The following is a 17,518-nucleotide window of genomic DNA, read 5'->3' on the forward strand; positions in this document are numbered from 1 at the left end:
TCTTCAGGCGCTGCCTACCTTGTTTTTTCTGAATCAGGGCCTCTGACTGCTCTGAAGCTTGCCTGGCTGGTCAGGTTGGCTGGCAAAATCCCAAAGAGCTGCCAGTCACTGTCTTTCCGGTGTTAAGGCTGCGTGCGTGCGTGCGTGCGTGCGTGCGTGCGTGTGTGTGTGTGTGTGTGTGTGTGTGTGTGTGTTTCAAGACAAGGTTTCTTGTGTCCAGACTGGTTTCTAATTTGCTGTGTGGTTCTATGAAGGATGCTGTGCGCAGGGAGCAAGAGCAGCCTCCTTCAAGTAGGGAAGAATGAGACTATTCCTCCAGGCAAATGAGCCAGGGGCCAGCTAGACACAGAGAACACTTGGGTATGCTTTTAAAGACCCAGAGAACCATCACAATGTGGTTAAAGATTGTCGACTTTTTAGTGTAGTTTTTGTGTGCCATGAAAATTAGTCTCTAAGAAGGTGCATACAAACAGTCTGCATTGAGAAAACACAGAAATGGTGCATTTAAAATGGGAAGCTTATCTCTGAGCTCCTTTTGTTCAACAGTTAAGCCTACCGAGGCTCTCACCCCAAACAAATGCCATCTGTTTCTTTTTCTCTAAGCCACAAAACATGAGGGAAATTTTATGGTCTCTTTATGATAGGTACCCCCCATTGTTTTCTCTTCCACAAACAGGTGCATGAGGGTGATTGAAGGGTCTTCATATTATCATGTAAAGTTGCCCTTTGTGAATTTTCCACCACAAATAGCACAGCTGTAAGGTCTTGCCTTATTCAAATGAACCTAATCAAACGAAGTGGGTAGCCATCAAGCCCAAGTTCATTCTTTGGGTCCCGTGGCTACCTCATTTGTAATAGGACAGAGGACCACTAGAAGGAGCTAGTGTTTAAGAAATCACAGCTCAAACCTGGGGGTTGATGTTACCCAATGTGAGAAATCCAGCATTATCTTCAAGTCACAGCTTATGCCAGGCTTGCCCAGCCATCTTCTGCTGGCAGGAGCCATTGCTTGGGCGGTACCCTCGCAAATAGATGAAAGGTGACATTTATAATGGCCTGATTCATCTAGTCACTCTGACAATGACATTTGACTCGGCACTTAAATCTTTCCCCCAGATTTATTTTACGAGTATGAATTTTGCCTGCATGTATGTATGTGTGCCATGCCTGTGCCTGGTGCTTGATGGGGTCAAAGGCATCAGATGCCCTGGAAATGGAGTTCCAGACCGTTTTTAATTACTGTGAACTAAACCCAAGTCTTCTGCAAAAGCAGTCAGTGTTCTTAACTGCCGAGCCCCCTCTGCAGGGCCCAGCACAGAACTTTAAAAGGCAGTATCCTGCCCTCTGTCTAATTCCTCAAGTGCTCCACAACTCTGAGAGAATACTTGGACAGAATTAGCTTTTGAGATTTAGAATCTGAGACAGGGTGTCTTTGCAGCTTATTAAGATGTTTCAGGATGGTGAACCTAGGCATCAGAGGTCCCAGGGTCGGTTTTGTTCTTGCATTTTATGTTAGATTTTTTTTTTGTTTTTGTTTTTGTTTTTTCGACAAGGTTTCTCTATATAGCTTTGCACCTTTCCTTCCCTCTGTAGACCAGGCTGGCCTCGAACTCACAAAGATCCGCCTGCCTCTGCCTCCAGAGTGCTGGGATTAAAGGCGTGCGCCACCATCGCCTGGCTTATGTTGGATCTTTGTCCAATCTGAAACTAACCAGTTAACAACCAATCCATCCTTCTGGGGACACAGTCTCAGTCCCCTGCCTCACTCACAGTATGTGCAGCGGGAACACCCCTCTTTTCGGGGAACAAAAGGTCTGAGTAGTCTCTACCCCGGGGTCTGCCCTGTGGATGCTCCTCCAAGCCACGGTTATTTTAATTAAATAACCGTTTAATTAAAGCCTGATGGACTTTGGGAAGCCTTCAGAGGCAGCCCACCTCTTTGATGCTGGACAGCCTGTTTGTTCCTATTTTTGACCTCACGAATCTTAAGAGATTGTGTTTTAGCTGGAAACCACAATGTGCTAACTCATGTTTTGTTGTTTTTTTCTTCGGTAAAATGCTTGTTCTGTAAGAGCGGACAACCACCAGGTGGAAGGGGCCATTTATCAGTTGAGGAGGCTGCACCCCAAAAGGGCTTCTGGGAGCTGAATCTGTCAGTCATCCTGCAAGTTGGCCCCCTTAGACACTTGGTTGATTGCTGGGGAAGCTGGACAGGCAGGCTAAGAAAACTTGTAGAACGCAGAATGCTGTTTGCAGAGCCTGGAGATCCTGACTCCGGTCCGAAGCAGCGCAAAGGAAGAGTCTCACCCTCCTGTTCCTGAGACTCCTTGTAACCTTTTCAGGGGTGACTTCACCAAGAAAGCTGCTCAAGCTCAGCACCCAGCCCCAGGCGCACTCTGGACACACTTCCCGCTGCGCCCAGAGGGTGCCGCTGCAGTCCCAGCCTTGCCCCGCGGCTCCCGGCTGCGACTGGGTCCCCGCGGGATGCGCGCTCGGTAGGGGGCGCCCTGGACCGGCTGGCTCCCTCCGCCCACGGGAGGCGGCCGCGGCGCACCAAGCCCGGGGCACTCGAGCGCACAGCCCGGCGGGCCGCAGCGGGGAGGTGCGGAGCGCGGCGAGGGCGGCTGCGGGACCGCCGCCCCTGCGCTCCGTGGCTGCGGGACGCATGGGGCGCGGGGAGCTGGGAACCTTTGCGGGCTGCGTGTCCGGCCGTCTGCTGCGGTGAGACGCGGCACCGGACACCCCCAGAGCCCGGGCAGTCGGGAGGATGACCATGGCTGGGGGCCGGCGGGGACTGGTGGCCCCGCAGAACACGTTTCTGGAGAACATCGTGCGGCGGTCCAACGGTAAGCGCTGCTTCTGGATTTCAGTTGCCCAGGCGGGTTTGTTTTTTTGTTTTTTTACGAGTACGGTGATTGCAGACGCCTCCTGCTCCGTGCCGGCATAGGCAGGGGCATCCCGGAGCTCCTCGCATCGGCCTCTCCCGCCCGCCGGCCCGGAAGGTGGGCAGGACCGGAGGAAGGCTTGTACGCCCCATCTCTGGAGGAGAGATACCTAGGCGACGCCTTTGGGGCCTTTTCCCGCGCCCTCCCGCTGTCCTCTCCAGGAAAGCCTGGCAGCTGGTGAGCAAAGTCCTGGGAAAAGTGGCTGCAGGCTGGCCACCTTCGAGCACTGCGCTCCTGATGCGCACTGCCTGCCTCCCCGCGGAGGCTTCCCGGAGTCCCAAGGTGCCAGGGAGGCCAGAGCTAGCTTCAGAGCTGGGCCACTCAGGTCCTGGCCCTATTCGGGTTCGGGGATGTGCCAACTCCACCTTCCATACCCTAAGCAAGAAAGTCTCACCAGCCAAACAGCTAGAGCCGATGGCTCGCGAGGGTCCCATGGTTTTCCTGGACTCAGCTGGGAAGCAGAGGGCACAGGCAGGAGCGAACTAAGTGGTCCCAGGCACACATCTGATATATTTCTTTTCTTTAAAACCCGGTCAGTCTTGTCTTCCATCACCCTCCAGACTCTCCAGTCTGTCCATTACCCAAGAAACCTGAGCACAGCAAGAGGTTTCTGTCTTTAAAGGACAGCACGAAGCGCAGGGAGGAGAGAGTCCTACTATGAGAGGGAGCAATTTCCAACACCTTTAAACGCAGGGTTTACAGTTTCCTTTGGTTTAGCATGAAACCCGGGAAGCCAAAGTCCTTAGGAACCCAAACGGAGCAATCCAAATCTTTGCGACCTGAGCTATAGAGCGCGCGCGCGCGCGCGCGCACACACACACACACACACACACTCACACACACACACACACACACACACACACAAAGAAAAAAATCCTGGCATTGGGGAGTTGCTACATACACCTGTTCACCAGGCTACCCGAGGCGCTCCACGCAGGCTCCCGGGCCCTCTCCTTCCAGAAGCAGGCAATGTTCTCCTGTGGAGACGCTGTGAGGACCTAACATTAGAGCTGGCTTTTAACCATGTAAACATCATGGCGTGCAGCCTTGGAACTTGGCTTGAAAATGACGAGCTTCCAGTTGAATTCAGTTAGGGATTCAAAGGAAGGGCGTGAAAAGTGACCTCTGCCTCTTAGCCATTCTGTTTAATTAAAAAGCAACTTGAGAAAAAGCCTCTCTGCTACAGTAGCAAATCTTACATGCTCCTTAAGTGATTTCTTAGAAATGATCCCACCTTTATTGTGTGCCCCTTAAGATAAGAGTACTAATTGGCAGTCACCTTTTCCTCCAGGGTTTAAAGGGCTGTTTAGAGAAAGGTCACAGTCATTACCTGGGGCGGTGTGTGTGTGCGTGTGTGTGTGTGTGTGTGTGTGTGTGTGTGTGTGAGAGAGAGAGAGAGAGAGAGAGAGAGAGAGAGAGAGAGAGAGAGAGAATTGATTGCTAAATGGGCAGTCACAAGGAATGCTCCTGCCATAAAAAACTGGAAGTAATAGTGGTTTAAGTTAGTGTATTATTATGGCTCTATTAACTGTCCTGGTATGGGCACCATCTTGCAGATTGGGGGACCCCACTGTGAGCGACATATAACTTTTGCACAAACACCACGAACATTAGTGAGAAGTCTATCTCTTGGAGAGGAAGCGGCGTCCTGTAAGTTAGAGGGGAAACTATCTGTGGTGCACTGTAGGCTGGAGCAGGAAGAGGATGCTGCAGGCCACAGCTAGGGCTGCCTGGGTTTTATCGGGGAGCTAAAAAACTGCTGCAACTGACCTCCTGGTCTGCTGATCTCTGTGCCATTCCCCTGTGTGAGCACAGGTAGAATGTCGATAAAGCAAGCAGCTTGGAGTATTTTTAGCTCTGGCCCTTTTATCTCGGCACCTGTTCCAACAGCTTGATTCCCATCAACTAAAAGGGAGCAACACAGAGAAGCTGAAGATCCCGGGGGGCGGGGGTTGAGGAGGAGACGGCCTAGAAGACTTGTTAAATACTCTGTTTTAGGGTAAAGAGTGCTGACTTGAAATATGGAGTTTACAGTTTGGGGTGATCATTTTCATAACAGTACCCAAATGTGAATGACTAAACATTGTGAATGCTAAGAAATATTTCAATATCTGCCTGCATTGTATTTTACCTTTACATATCAGCTGGGCGGTGGGGGCACACGCCTTTCATCCCAGCACTGGGGAGGAAGAGCCAGGCAGATCTCTGTGAGTTTGAGGCCATCCTGGTCTACAGAGTGAGTTCAAGGACAGCCAGGGCTACACAGAGAAACACTGTCTTGAAAAACCAACACACACACACACACACACACACACACACACACACACACACATATCCATACACACATATAGTTTCTTGAAACCTGGAAACCTATTTTTGGTCATCACAACATTTAAATAGCATTTACCTTTAAATAGCAGTACTCCACAGTCACCTTATTAGGAATTTTACTCCAGTGGTCCTGTGTGATGTTTCTATTTCTCATCCATAGAGCAGCAAACTGAGTCCTATACTAAGTGGCCTGTTCACTGGCTGGTCGGAGGTTCCTGCAGCTGGTGTTTGCTGGAGGGTACCATGGCTTTGCTTCAGTGTTAGAGATCAAAGCCAGGGCCTTGAACACGCTAGGCAAGCGTGTACCACTGGGCTGTACCAGCCCTCAGGCAGCTTCTTGTGTTTTATTTTTTTTGTCTGCTTGATGAGCCTTGGCTGGGAAATGTTTTTGTCATCTCTAGAAGAGTGGCTGAGAGAATGTACGAAGGGGTTAGAAATGGCCCCGTCTGGGGTGCCTTGAGGATGTGGAGTTTGGAATGTGCCAGAGCTGTGGAGGGCACAGGGCTCAGACACCGCTTATAATCTGGCTGTTCCTCCTCACCGCTGTGGATGGGGACCGTTCGGCAGCGCCGAGGAGATCCCCGCCCTGCCGTTGGAAGGGCCCCAGGAAGCCTCATTCCCTGTGTCACTGCTGCTCTCAAGAGGCAGATTTCCCAGTGGAGATGACACAACACGTCATAGCAACAGGAACAGCGTCCATGTTGGCCGGCAGCCACGCCACGACATCCAGACAGAACAACAGGCAGAGGAGGGCCCAAGTACACTTAAGAAGCTCGGGCCTTTTCACCTTTGTGGGCTGAGGGGCTCCTGTGTGCACGCATCCCCCAGGGAACCCTGGGTCACATTCATGAGCCTATGCACCTCAGGATCCAACGGAAGAAGGATGGGCTCCCCTGTAAAGTCAAGGAGCCAGGGGTTCTGTGAATAGTTCTCAACAGTGAGGAGCAGCCTTTGCAGAATGGGTGGGTAGATTGGGGTCCAGGCAGCAGGTTGTAGCGATTTATCACTTATTGATGATTTACAGGACATAGTCATTGAACCCTGGGGATAGATGGCAACAAGAAACCCTCTGACTCTTAGTGAGTTTGTTGTGTGACTTTCCCTGGGGACTTGATCGGTCCCGACAACAGATCAAAATCTGGAGCCTATTCCAGTCTCCGAGTTGATAGGTACATGGAGTAGGGAGGGGTTAATTACTAGAGCAGGAGTGACCCCCAAATAGCTGAATCCCGAAGGCCCACCCCCTGGGTGATCATGTGAACACTGCTTCCCTGAAGTCCCACCCCAGTCTCCCCACCTATGGACTCCATGTTCAGTGGGGACAGGATGCCACAGCTGGGTCAAGCACTGAGTGGCTAGAAGAGCAGGTGAGGCCCTGATGCCCCACACTGCTCTCTCTGATGGAATATTAATAGGTTGGATCGTGTGAGGGTCTCTGACTTCAGGACAGGGACAGCCATGCGATGCCTGGAGGGCGGAGTTCTGCAAAGGCCATGTCCTAGCCAATCTCGATCCAAGTTGTTGCTCCTGTTCTCCAGCAGTGGCTGGCAGCAGTGGTTACTTAGGCCTCTCGGTATATTAAAAAACAAAACAAAACACTTTAAGGTGTTTACTGAAAACTAGTTTAACTTTCTTGGGGTGCTTTTGAGTAGAACATGAAGGAAAGATTTGATAAGTATCTATGCTTTGGATGGTTAGCTGTTAGCGGGAAAGATTAGTACCCCACACTCGATGAGAGTTTGCTCGGATTGCGTCAACCATCGTTTACAATCCTATTGGTGAGCTTGCAAGACGGCTGAGCAGGGAAAAGAGCCTGACAGCCTGCTGGACCTGCGGTGGAGGAGGGAACCAGCTTTCCAAAACTGTCTTCTGACCTCCACATGCACTCTGTGGTACACACACACACACACACACACACACACACACACACACACCAGACACACACACAGACACACAACAGACACACACACAACAGACACACAACAGACACACACACAGACACAGACTCAGACACACACATACACACACGAACACACCAGACACACACACAGACTCAGAGACACACAGAGACACACACAGAGACACACAGACACAGACTCAGAGACACACAGAGACACACATATAACAGACACACACACAGACTCAGACACACAGAGACACACAACAGATACACAGACACACAAACACACAGACACAGACTCAGACACACACAGAGACACACACAGAAACACACAGACACAGACTCAGAGACACACACACAACAGACACACACACAGACTCAGACACACAGAGACACACACAACAGATACACAGACACACAAACACAGAGACACAGACTCAGACACACACAGAGACACACACAGAAACACACAGACACAGACTCAGACACACACACACAACAGACACACACACAAACTCAGACACACAGAGATACACACAACAGATACACAGACACACAAACACACAGACACAAACTCAGACACACACAGAGACACACACAGATACACACAGACACAGACTCAGAGACACACACACAACAGACACACACAGAGACTCAGACACACAGAGACACACACAACAGATACACAGACACACAAACACACAGACACAGACTCAGACTCAGACACACACAGAGACACAGAAACACACAGAAACAGACTCAGAGACACACACACAACAGACACACATACAGAGACTCAGACACACAGAGAGACACACACAACAGATACACAGACACACAAACACACAAACACAGACACACAGAGACACACAGACACATGCACAGAGACAGATACACACACAGACACACAAACACAGACACACACAACAGATACACAGACACACAAACACACAAACACAGACACACAGAGACACACAGACACATGCACAGACACACACAACAGATACACAGACACACAAACACAGAGACACACACAGACACACAGACACATGCACAGAGACATACACAGAGACAGATACACACACAGACACACGCACGCACGCACCCCCCCCCCCCATCTGCGCTCTCTCTTCACGGCAGGGAAGTGCTCTTCCACAACACTTCTTGACGATTGCTTAAGCCTGCAGCGCCTGTTGTCAGAAACTCACTGAAGCAAATAAGAGATCTGTCTTAGAAAGGCCGGCAAACCGAGGTGCCAGGAATCTCCAGAATTTTATTCTAGATGGGCCCATTCTCAGCAGAACATACGCTTTCACGTTTGGGAACCTATAGCTAACGGTTGTAGACGCCTGGGAGACTGTCCGCATCAACAGGAGCGAGATGCAGCGCGTTTTGGTACCGCTTCATGTACTTGTGTAGTTTACAGGCTGAGGCAGCTGTGTTTGTGTGCGGTGTTAAGGCGGCTCAGGTTGTTGATATAACTAGTTAGCAAGCAGGACAGGCACCGCAGGTGATGCTGTGTCTCCTCGTGGATGTGTGGAGCCACGGCAAGAGTGTGAAACAGCAGGGTAAAGCGTGTGTCTGAGAGGGGGCCTGTTTCTCCGTACAGTCGGTGCTCAGGTAACCTTCATCCGTCTTCCTCTAAAGTGTTAACAACTTGACCATAGTGATGGATATTAGCTAGGAACCAAGAGCCCGAAGTCCTGTGACGTAGCCAAGGCAGTAAAGACTCCCAAGGCCATGGCTTTAATGAGCTCCACACATCTTAATCACCCGTTTCAAAGCAGCATGTGCTTTTGGGAAACACCATGGGAAATGGAGCTTTCTTCTTTCGGATACCAGGTCTTCACTGCAGCAGGACCTCATATCTGGCTCCTTGAGCATTGCCTTGAAGCCTCCCAGTTCTTTCCCTCTCAATCTTTAGTTAATGGCTTAAAAATGCATTTAGAGTCGGCATTAGTTATTTATCCAAAGGGAACCTTCACATGGGTGGACACGTCATCCGTGTGTGTTTGTACTTGCTTTGTTCCTGTTTTTCTAAGTGGCCACATCGGTAGTTGAGGAACATGAGAATTAGACTCCTGGAATCTTAGTTCTGACAGACGGTCTGCTGAGCTCCTCTTCAGTGTTTAGTTCTCTCCAGAACATTCCTCCCCCTGGGTGTCCGCCATCGGGGGACATTCACTCTTTCCCAGGGAATATACTGTTTTTAAGTAATGACCACTGAGAAGTTCTTGCCCGCCTGCCCTTCTCCCCTGCTCTCCCCTCCTCTTCTGCTGCTGCCGTTTGAGTTCAATTGACTAAGTCTCACCATGCATCCCAGGCTGGCCTTGAACTCATGACTCCAACTTCAGTGTGCCCTTCCTTCTCCAGGGTTGGGATTACTGGTATGCACTTGTATGTCCAGCTTAAATTCTGCCCTCAGTGCTTCTCCCCATTCATAGCTGGTCCTATGGTATAAAACAGATCCAGCCCACAGCTACATATATATTCATTTGAAAAATCTTTAGTCTCAAGTATTTTAAAAATGGTTTAATACAATAATTGAAATGCACACAAAGCAACTTTGTGTGGCTTGTCAACATTTCTTTGCAGAGTCCTGTGCCATCATTCCCTGTGTGGGGAGGCAGATCAGCCAGTGGTGATCCACAGACCCCGAGAGCCTTCCTGGCCCCAGCTCCCCGCCTCCATAGCAACTCCCCCTTTCCTGACCCCAGCTCCCCTCCCCCACATAGCAAGCCCCCCCTTCCTGGCCCCAGCTCCCCTCCCCCACATAGCAAGCCCCCCTTCCTGACCCCAGCTCCCCTCCCCCACATAGCAACCCCCCTTCCTGACCCCAGCTCCTCTCCCCCACATAGCAAGCCCCCCCCCCCCCCAGAGCCTTCCTGGCCCTGGCTTCTCTGCTCCTTCCCATAGGGAGCTGTGTCCTGATTTTATGGCGGTTCTTCCTTTCTCCCAAGTTTCACCACTTCAGTCTGCCTTCTGATCAGGGCAGCTTAGTCCCTCTGTGTTGGGGGGTGTTGCATGCATGGGCTGCAGGACCCATGTTCTTTGGTTAGCTGTGGATCCCTCGGGGTTGCCTGTCCGGTCCCTTTTTGTTCCCTGCTGTCTGACACTTCACAGTGTGGCCACGTTTTATGTGCCTGTTCTGATGCTGCGAGACATGTGGGTTTCCAGTCTGGGGCTATCATTCTTGCACCAGCGTTTGAGACCTGTGACGTGTGTTTCTCTTGGGGATACACCCTGGATGCGCATGCTTCTCTGTGGTAGACGCTGCCAGAGAGTTATGCAAAGAGTTTGCACCAGTTTGCACACCCTTGCCCCCTGCAGTGGGCGACGGGTCCCACCGCTCCAAGTCTACAGCATTTGGTATTCTCTCCGTTTTTTGCTCAATCTAGTAACAAATGTCTGGGGTCATCTGGGGCTATTTTCCTAGCGAGCACGTGGCCAAAATGAAATGAAAACAAAACTTGTTCTTGTCCTGTGGGAAGCTTGGACATGGAGTGATTTCAAACATTCTCATGTGTGTGTGTCCTCACATGGCTGTGAGTGACCTGGAGACGTCACACTAAAGGTTATGTACAAAGGGCGCAGACAAGGCTTGTGGTGTTTGCTTTGCTTTGCTTTTGTTTTTGTTTTTAGTACGTGTGTGTTTAGGACATTCATTTTCTCGTATTGAGATGCATTAAACTCAGGGGACAGAGATTGCGAAAGAACTGGAGCTGAAGGGTGAAGGCACCAGGGAGCACCACTCAGGGAGCACCACTCATTTACTCACTTCCTCTTTAAGGACGTCTGTTGTCTTCATAAAGTTTGTTTTAAGGTTGTTTTCTTGTGCTTCAGCTGTGTTGGATTATTTAGGGCTTGCCGTGGTGGGATAGCTTGACTGTGGTGGTGACATATTGCCTTGTCTGTTACTGACTGTGTTCTTACACTGGCGTCAGGGCACCTGGGTTTGGGGTGATTATAAGTCTTTCTTTTCCTGAAGTGAGTGACAGGAGGGGTCGGACTCAGTGGAGGGGCGGCTGGTTGGGGGGAGGGCTCAGGAAAGTGATGGTCATGCAAGCACGAAGACCTGACTTCAGCCCCTAATGCCAGCATAAAAGCCCAGCACGGTGGTATGTGCTTGTAATCCCAGTCATGGTGAATACAGGAGGATCCTGGGTCCTCTGGCCAGCTGGTGAGCTTCAGGGAAAGACTCTAGGGGCGGGGGGGGGGGGGGTGGGGGGGGTGGGGGGGTGGGGGGTGGGGGGGGAGAGAGAGAGAGAGAGAGAGAGAGAGAGAGAGAGCTCACTAACATTGACCTCTGCCCTCTACATCTCTGTGCATATACAGGTATGCACACACGCACACGCACGTGCACACACACACACACACACACACACACACACACACATGCACGCACACACACACTCACACACCGTATGTATATACACACAGAAAATAGTCTCAAGAAAATTAAAATGCAAAGGCTAGCTTGTGACTCGGTTTCATAACTGTGGTGAACCTCCTATGAGCTGGATTCTGTGCCTGGGAATTTCAGCATGAGGGAGACATTTGTGCCTCTGGGTCTCACTGAAGAAGCCACGACAAAGCCAGACACGAAGTATAAATCTCTCCAGAGGACTGAGAGATGCTCTACAGACTCCACACTCACTACATTTTCCTCCCCAGCATGCATCTCACCCAGGAGTATTCTTGGCTCTTATAACTCATTTTTGTGAGGTTGGATGTGTTGATGGCCAGATGGTGTTAAGTCACTGAAGAAAAGGTGGCAGAATGTGGAAAGATTTGCTTCCAAGGGGTTGTAGCTTCCTTTGAACACTTCCTGCCTCTGGCCCGCCGCTGCCCTGCCTTTGGGGTGCTCATGGACTGGTGCGATTCTTCAGTGCACCTTAGATCTGGAATTTGTTTAGTGCTCTGTTGTTGTCTGTGCTAATAGAGAGCTGTCCATCCAGCTTCAGCATCCCCCGGGTGCTCATGGCCTCTGCTGTATCAATCAGATTGTGTATATCAATGACAAACCCCTTAAAGTCCTTGTGATTGGGTGTCACCGCATTATGCCGGTCATCGGTCATCTTACTCACACTCAGGTGGCAGCCTTTTTGACTAGTCCCATGGTGCATAAAACTCATGCTCTGAAGTGAGCGGAGTCAATCCCACCATTATCAACAGAATTGGTGAGAAAGAAGGGCTGGAGACCAGCATGCCCATGGCTATCTGGCTCTGCATGGCATCGGGTGTTTCTTTGTTTTGTTTTGGGACACGGTCTTGTTACATAGGCCGCCATGTCACCGACTATCTGGGGCAGGTGCTTCTGCAGGAAGAGAGGGCCTCTGCTTCCTCTCTTTCCTTGAAGCCTGGGTGTTCTCAGTGAGCTGGGGTGGGCATTGGAAAGAAGATACTAGCACACGTCACTCAAGTCTACGTCTTAACTTGACCTTGTATGAAGAGTTACTTAAAAAAATACATCTTAGATCAGAGCTTCACTTCTCCACCCTGACAAAGGAAATGTGGTTAATTTGAGGGGTAAGACTGTATTCCAGCCAATTGTGTCTGTGTGCAAATATTTAAATCTTATTTACATTTACTTTTGTGTGTGTGCATGTCTGTGCATGTGTGTGTGTGCTGTAGTGCACATGTGGAGGTCAGAGGACAACTTTTGAGAATCAGTTCTCTACTTTTTTTTTTCAAGACAGGGTCACACTGTGTAGCTTTGGAGCCTGTCCTGGATCTCGCTTTGTAGACCAGGCTGGCCTTGAACTCATAGAGATCCGCCTGCCTCTGTCTCCTGAGTGCTGGGATTAAAGGCGTGCGCCACCACTGCCCGGCTGGTTCTCTGCTTTTACCATGTAGGTTCCAGGGATCAAATTCAGTCAGCCTTGGTGGCGAGCACCTTTACTCCCCCAACCAGCTCGCCTGCACAATCGATTGTAATTTTAGGTTTTTATTTTACTTTTTTGTGTGTAGCTGTCCTGAAGGCTTGGCATTTCTACATGGACCAGAGATCTGTGTAACGTTCTGTTTGGATTGATAGGTCCACTGTCTTTTGTTTTCCCAGCCTTTCTGTGTCTTGGGAGGCTGGCCTGTGTAGATTACAGCTGCTGGCTCTGTTGTTGGCTGGTAGCTGGCTGGCTTCATCTTACCGAGTATTCCATGTGAGATTAGGAGGTACTGACTCTCCGAGCCTTTTCTCTGCAAATGCACGGTGAATGGCTGCTTCCCTCTGGTTAATGGTTACGTCCTTGCATCCGTGGGGTTGTCTCTCCAGGAGCTCCTGGGTGGGGTTCTGGGAAGACTGCACAGATGTGCACAGGGTGCAGCTGTGTGCTTCTCTTCCCCCCTCCTGGCCTGCCAACTTCATCTTGGTGTTTGGAAGCTGCTGTGGTGGGCACATTTACACCTTCGGAGTTGGCAAAGGCTGTAAACCACTTCCCCTTCCCGAGGGTCATCTTGCTGCCATGCTGCCTCCTCCATCTCATGCCCTGCTCCTTTATGAAACATTTCTTAAGCCGCCATCGCCATCGAGCTTGCTGTTGAGTGGCTCCGTGTTCTTGGTGAGACTGGCCTAAGGAACCAATGGCTTGTTCCGTGGCTGTCAATTTCTCAGCCTTTGCACGAACCTGTATGTGCTGTGTGGGTGAGCTCGGTGAGGGATGCGCCCTGAAGCGCTCCTTTCTACGTACAAACTCTCGGGTTTTGGCCGGATGAAGGCTCCATGTTCCGGCCTGACGAAGCCCTTTCACACTCTTCCATATTTTCCCAGCTTCATAATCTCACATGTCAAAAAGAGCAAAAGTGGAGAGTTTATCACAGTCACCAGATGCTAACTAACACGAGTTATTATAGCATGAATCTTAAAAAGTTCTTATTAATAAAATCAAACCTGAGGCCAGTTATTGGGGGTAAAATGGAAGATCAGAGAGACAGAACAAGCCACAGCTAACCTCCCCTGGCCAACTTCTCAGCTGATCTTGTTTCCTCAGACTGGAAGTCTCTGTGTCCTCATATCCGAATGGCTCTCAGCTGAACTGTGCTGCTCAAAACCTAAAAGCTTAACCAGCCAAATGCTTAACCAGCCAAATGCTTCTAGTTCCTGGTCTTCATGCCTTATATACCTTTCTACTATCTGCCATCACTCCCTGGGATTAAAGGTGTGAGTCACCATGCTTGGCTGTATCCTTGAACAGATGGATTTCTGCCTCTGGAATGCTAGGATTAAAGGCGTGTGCTACCACTGCCTATCCTAAGTATCTAGTGGCTTTCCTGTTCTCTGAGCCCAGATAAGTTTATTAGGGTACACAATATTTTGGGGAACACAATACCACCACAAGTTATAGTCACCTATGGCAGTTATTAGTTATCATCTAGACTGTGGGCCACAAAAAGTGGTCTTTCTTAGCTGTGTGCTGAAGATTTAATATGCATCTTCTTTGATCTTCCTTACAATTCTATTTGGTGGGAGCTGCCATTATTCCCATTTTACAAGTGTAGAGACTGAAGTTTGAAGAGATGACCTAAATCAATGTGGATTAATTTCCGGCGTTGAATGTTTAGAGTCTTAAGAAGCGAAGTCTCCCTTCTCACATCTTACTTAGTGAGGGTTAGTTCCAGTTGTCAACTTGACACACCCTACACTCATCTGGGAAGAGGGTCTCAATGAGGGATTGTCTAGATTAGTTTGGTCTCTGGGCATGTCTGTGGTAGGTTGTCCCCATTGTTGAGGTAAGACAATCAAGCCTGCAATTGGGCAGCACAGTTCCCTGGGTCTGGGCCATGCACTGGATAAGAGAAAGTTAGCCGAGCACCAAGTGTGCACGCATCCGTCTCTCTTGTGGATGTGAGGTGACGCTGTTTCACTCCTGCTGCTGTGACTCCCCTGCTGTGATTATAACCCTAGGGTGTTTTATCACCTCAACACAAATGAGGAGACCCGAAACTGGCAACAGGGCCCAGCTTCCTGTACTTCAGTGAATCCTGCAGGCAGCTCTGATGGGTCTGACAGTTGGGGCCTGCTTTAGTGAGGACTCCATCCATTTCTTCAATGTGTGAGGTAAATGCTTGGCCTCCAGGCCTGTGTGGATGGAGGAATGGGCGTGTTGGGGTGAGAGTGGATGCTTTCCCTGTTGACTTTCAGTGTCTTGTCCTACCCACATTTTATTCCTCTCTCAGTATTGTGAGTTTCGTCTCTGACCTACCCATCAACCTCTGCTGGGCGTCCCTGGAATTTTACACCTGACTTCCTCTGTCACTCAGCTCTCTTCGTTCCTTTCATTTTGATGAAACTGGAGAGTCCCTGTCTGCAGGAGGCTCCCTTTTCTGTATCTTCCTCTAACTTTTCAGTCATCATTTGAGAATGAAGAGATTGGTGTGTCTGCCATTTTGAAATGGTAACATGCTTTTTCTAGAAAGAGGAGGCCCTGGGTTCTAGTCTCCTGTCTGGCCCTTTCCCAGCCATCCCGACACCCAGGGGTTCATCCATGCTCCACCACTCCACTTGCTTTCCCCTTGTCTTGGCATTTCATGTTTCTTCGCACCCTTCCCTTCCCGCTCACCTGCCATCGTCACGCCTGCTCTCTCTGTGTCTCCCTGGGGAACAGAGAAGGGGGCGATCACTTTCCTGACCATCACAGAGGGTCATGGCTCACATCCCTGTAACAGAAGAAATAGTTACAGGAGAAAAGCACAACAGATTTATTCATGGTCATGTGTACACAGGGCCCACACAGCACATGGACTGGATGGCAGGAACTGAGTCCTGTCTTTATGAGGAGGGCAGTGTGGGAGAGGCCTGTTGGCAATTTCAGAAGGTGATATAATTTTTTACATTTATTTTAATGTGTGTGGGTGCACACGCATGCCATGCCGTATCTGTGGAGGTCAGCTGCTGGAGTGCTCTCTTTCCTTCTATCATTTGCGTCCTAGGGCTCGACCTCGGGTCATCAGTCCCGGTGACAAGCGTCTTTGCACTGACCTGTCTTGCTGGCTCTGTAATAAATAACTTAAGGGGTAATAAATGAATTTCAGAGGAAATAAATGTGTCCAGAGACCAACCAGTGTCCTAAGAAGCAGTTCCCCTGGCCTCTGGGTACAGTTTGGTTTTCAATCTCATTCTCTTGATGTTTAATCTTCCTTGGTTAATGAAATTCCAGTAAGAAGATTTGAAGGCAATTGCGTCCCTTGTTCTGAGATCCAGTCTCCAGGCAAATAAGGCTTTTGTTACCAGAGAAAGTCTCTTCTTGCTCTGTGGAAGAGAAAGGATCAACAAAGATTGACTGGGGTGGTGGGTGGCTGGGGAGAGTCAGAGAGGCCTGATCCTGAGGTCCACACTCAGAGTGCCCACCTCTGGTCTTCCTGTCTGTCCTCAGGCTCCCCAGGACCCTCTCCAAAGGGCTTGATTCATGGCTAGGTCTCACTTTGGGAACCTGCTCTGTAAGTCTACCCTGTGCCCGTGCATCCACTGTTGGCCTGTCCCCACACTTCAGACCCATGCCCCTCATCTCCTCTCTCTCCGTCTTCCGTCTGCCTCCTGTCTCTGCCTGTCACTAACTGTGCCAACTGCCGCCCCATTTTGTCTCTCCATCTCCCTTCTTTCTTGCCACTATCTGCTAATTTGTCTCCACCACACACTCTGTGGTGTTGCCTATCTCTCCTGTCTGTCTGTCCCTGTTTGCTGTCTGGTCCACGTGTCTGTCTGCTCAGTGCTCCCCCATGTGGCCCCAGTCTCTGCTCCTCAGTACCATGAGTTGCCCATTGCCGTCTGCTCTCAGCATGAATGTGGTCAACAAAGTCTGTCCAGCTTGTAGGCCCCTGTTCTCCAAAGAAAGCCTAGTTGGACTAGCCCTAGTAATGGCTTGTTTGGCCAACCACCACTCCTGGTTTAGTCTTCTGTAACTGAAGCCCTCGTGGGGGAGGTGGGATTTGGCGTTACATGATACGCACAAGTGGGTGGTTTAAACTAGACGGGCAGACTGGTTGTAGCTGTCAGATGTACAGTGTGTGCCCTCTGCTCCCACCAGGCCTGGCACAAAACCTTGTCTTATTAAACTGAGCTGCTCCGAAAGCCCTCTGCCCACTCTGAAGCCATGCTGTGTCTCCACTAAGGACTACAAGTCACACAGTAGGAAAATAGAAAACTAGCTTTAGGATTTTTTTCTAATACTATTGGATGCATGCGTGTGTGTGTGTGTGTGTGTGTGTGTGTGTGTGAATTGTACATGTGTGTATGCATGTTTGCATGTATGTGGGCACATGTGTAAGTATGCTTGTCCATGTGAGTTCTGAAGTCAGGAAGAATCATCCTTGATTACTCTTCTCCCTTATTCATTGAGGCAGAGTCTCT

The 17,518-nt window shown here is 50.0% G+C and overlaps 1 protein-coding gene across 3 annotated transcripts in view; it reads left to right on the forward strand.

The window, feature by feature from the left end:
• Positions 1 to 2,591: 2,591 nt before the first annotated feature.
• Positions 2,592 to 17,518, forward strand: part of Kcnh1 (potassium voltage-gated channel subfamily H member 1) — a 309,023-nt gene continuing 294,096 nt past the window's right edge. For all 3 annotated transcript variants that reach the window (XR_013043517.1, XM_006988144.4, XM_006988145.4), the window contains exon 1: positions 2,592 to 2,846. Coding sequence is in view for 2 of the 3 variants with exons in the window: in XM_006988144.4 (XP_006988206.1) it covers positions 2,768 to 2,846 (79 nt within the window). In the remaining variant the exon portion in view is untranslated. The remainder of the gene's footprint in view (positions 2,847 to 17,518) is intronic.

Source organism: Peromyscus maniculatus, chromosome 11, assembly GCF_049852395.1.
Source record: "Peromyscus maniculatus bairdii isolate BWxNUB_F1_BW_parent chromosome 11, HU_Pman_BW_mat_3.1, whole genome shotgun sequence".
NCBI classification, from domain to species: Eukaryota; Metazoa; Chordata; class Mammalia; order Rodentia; family Cricetidae; genus Peromyscus; species Peromyscus maniculatus.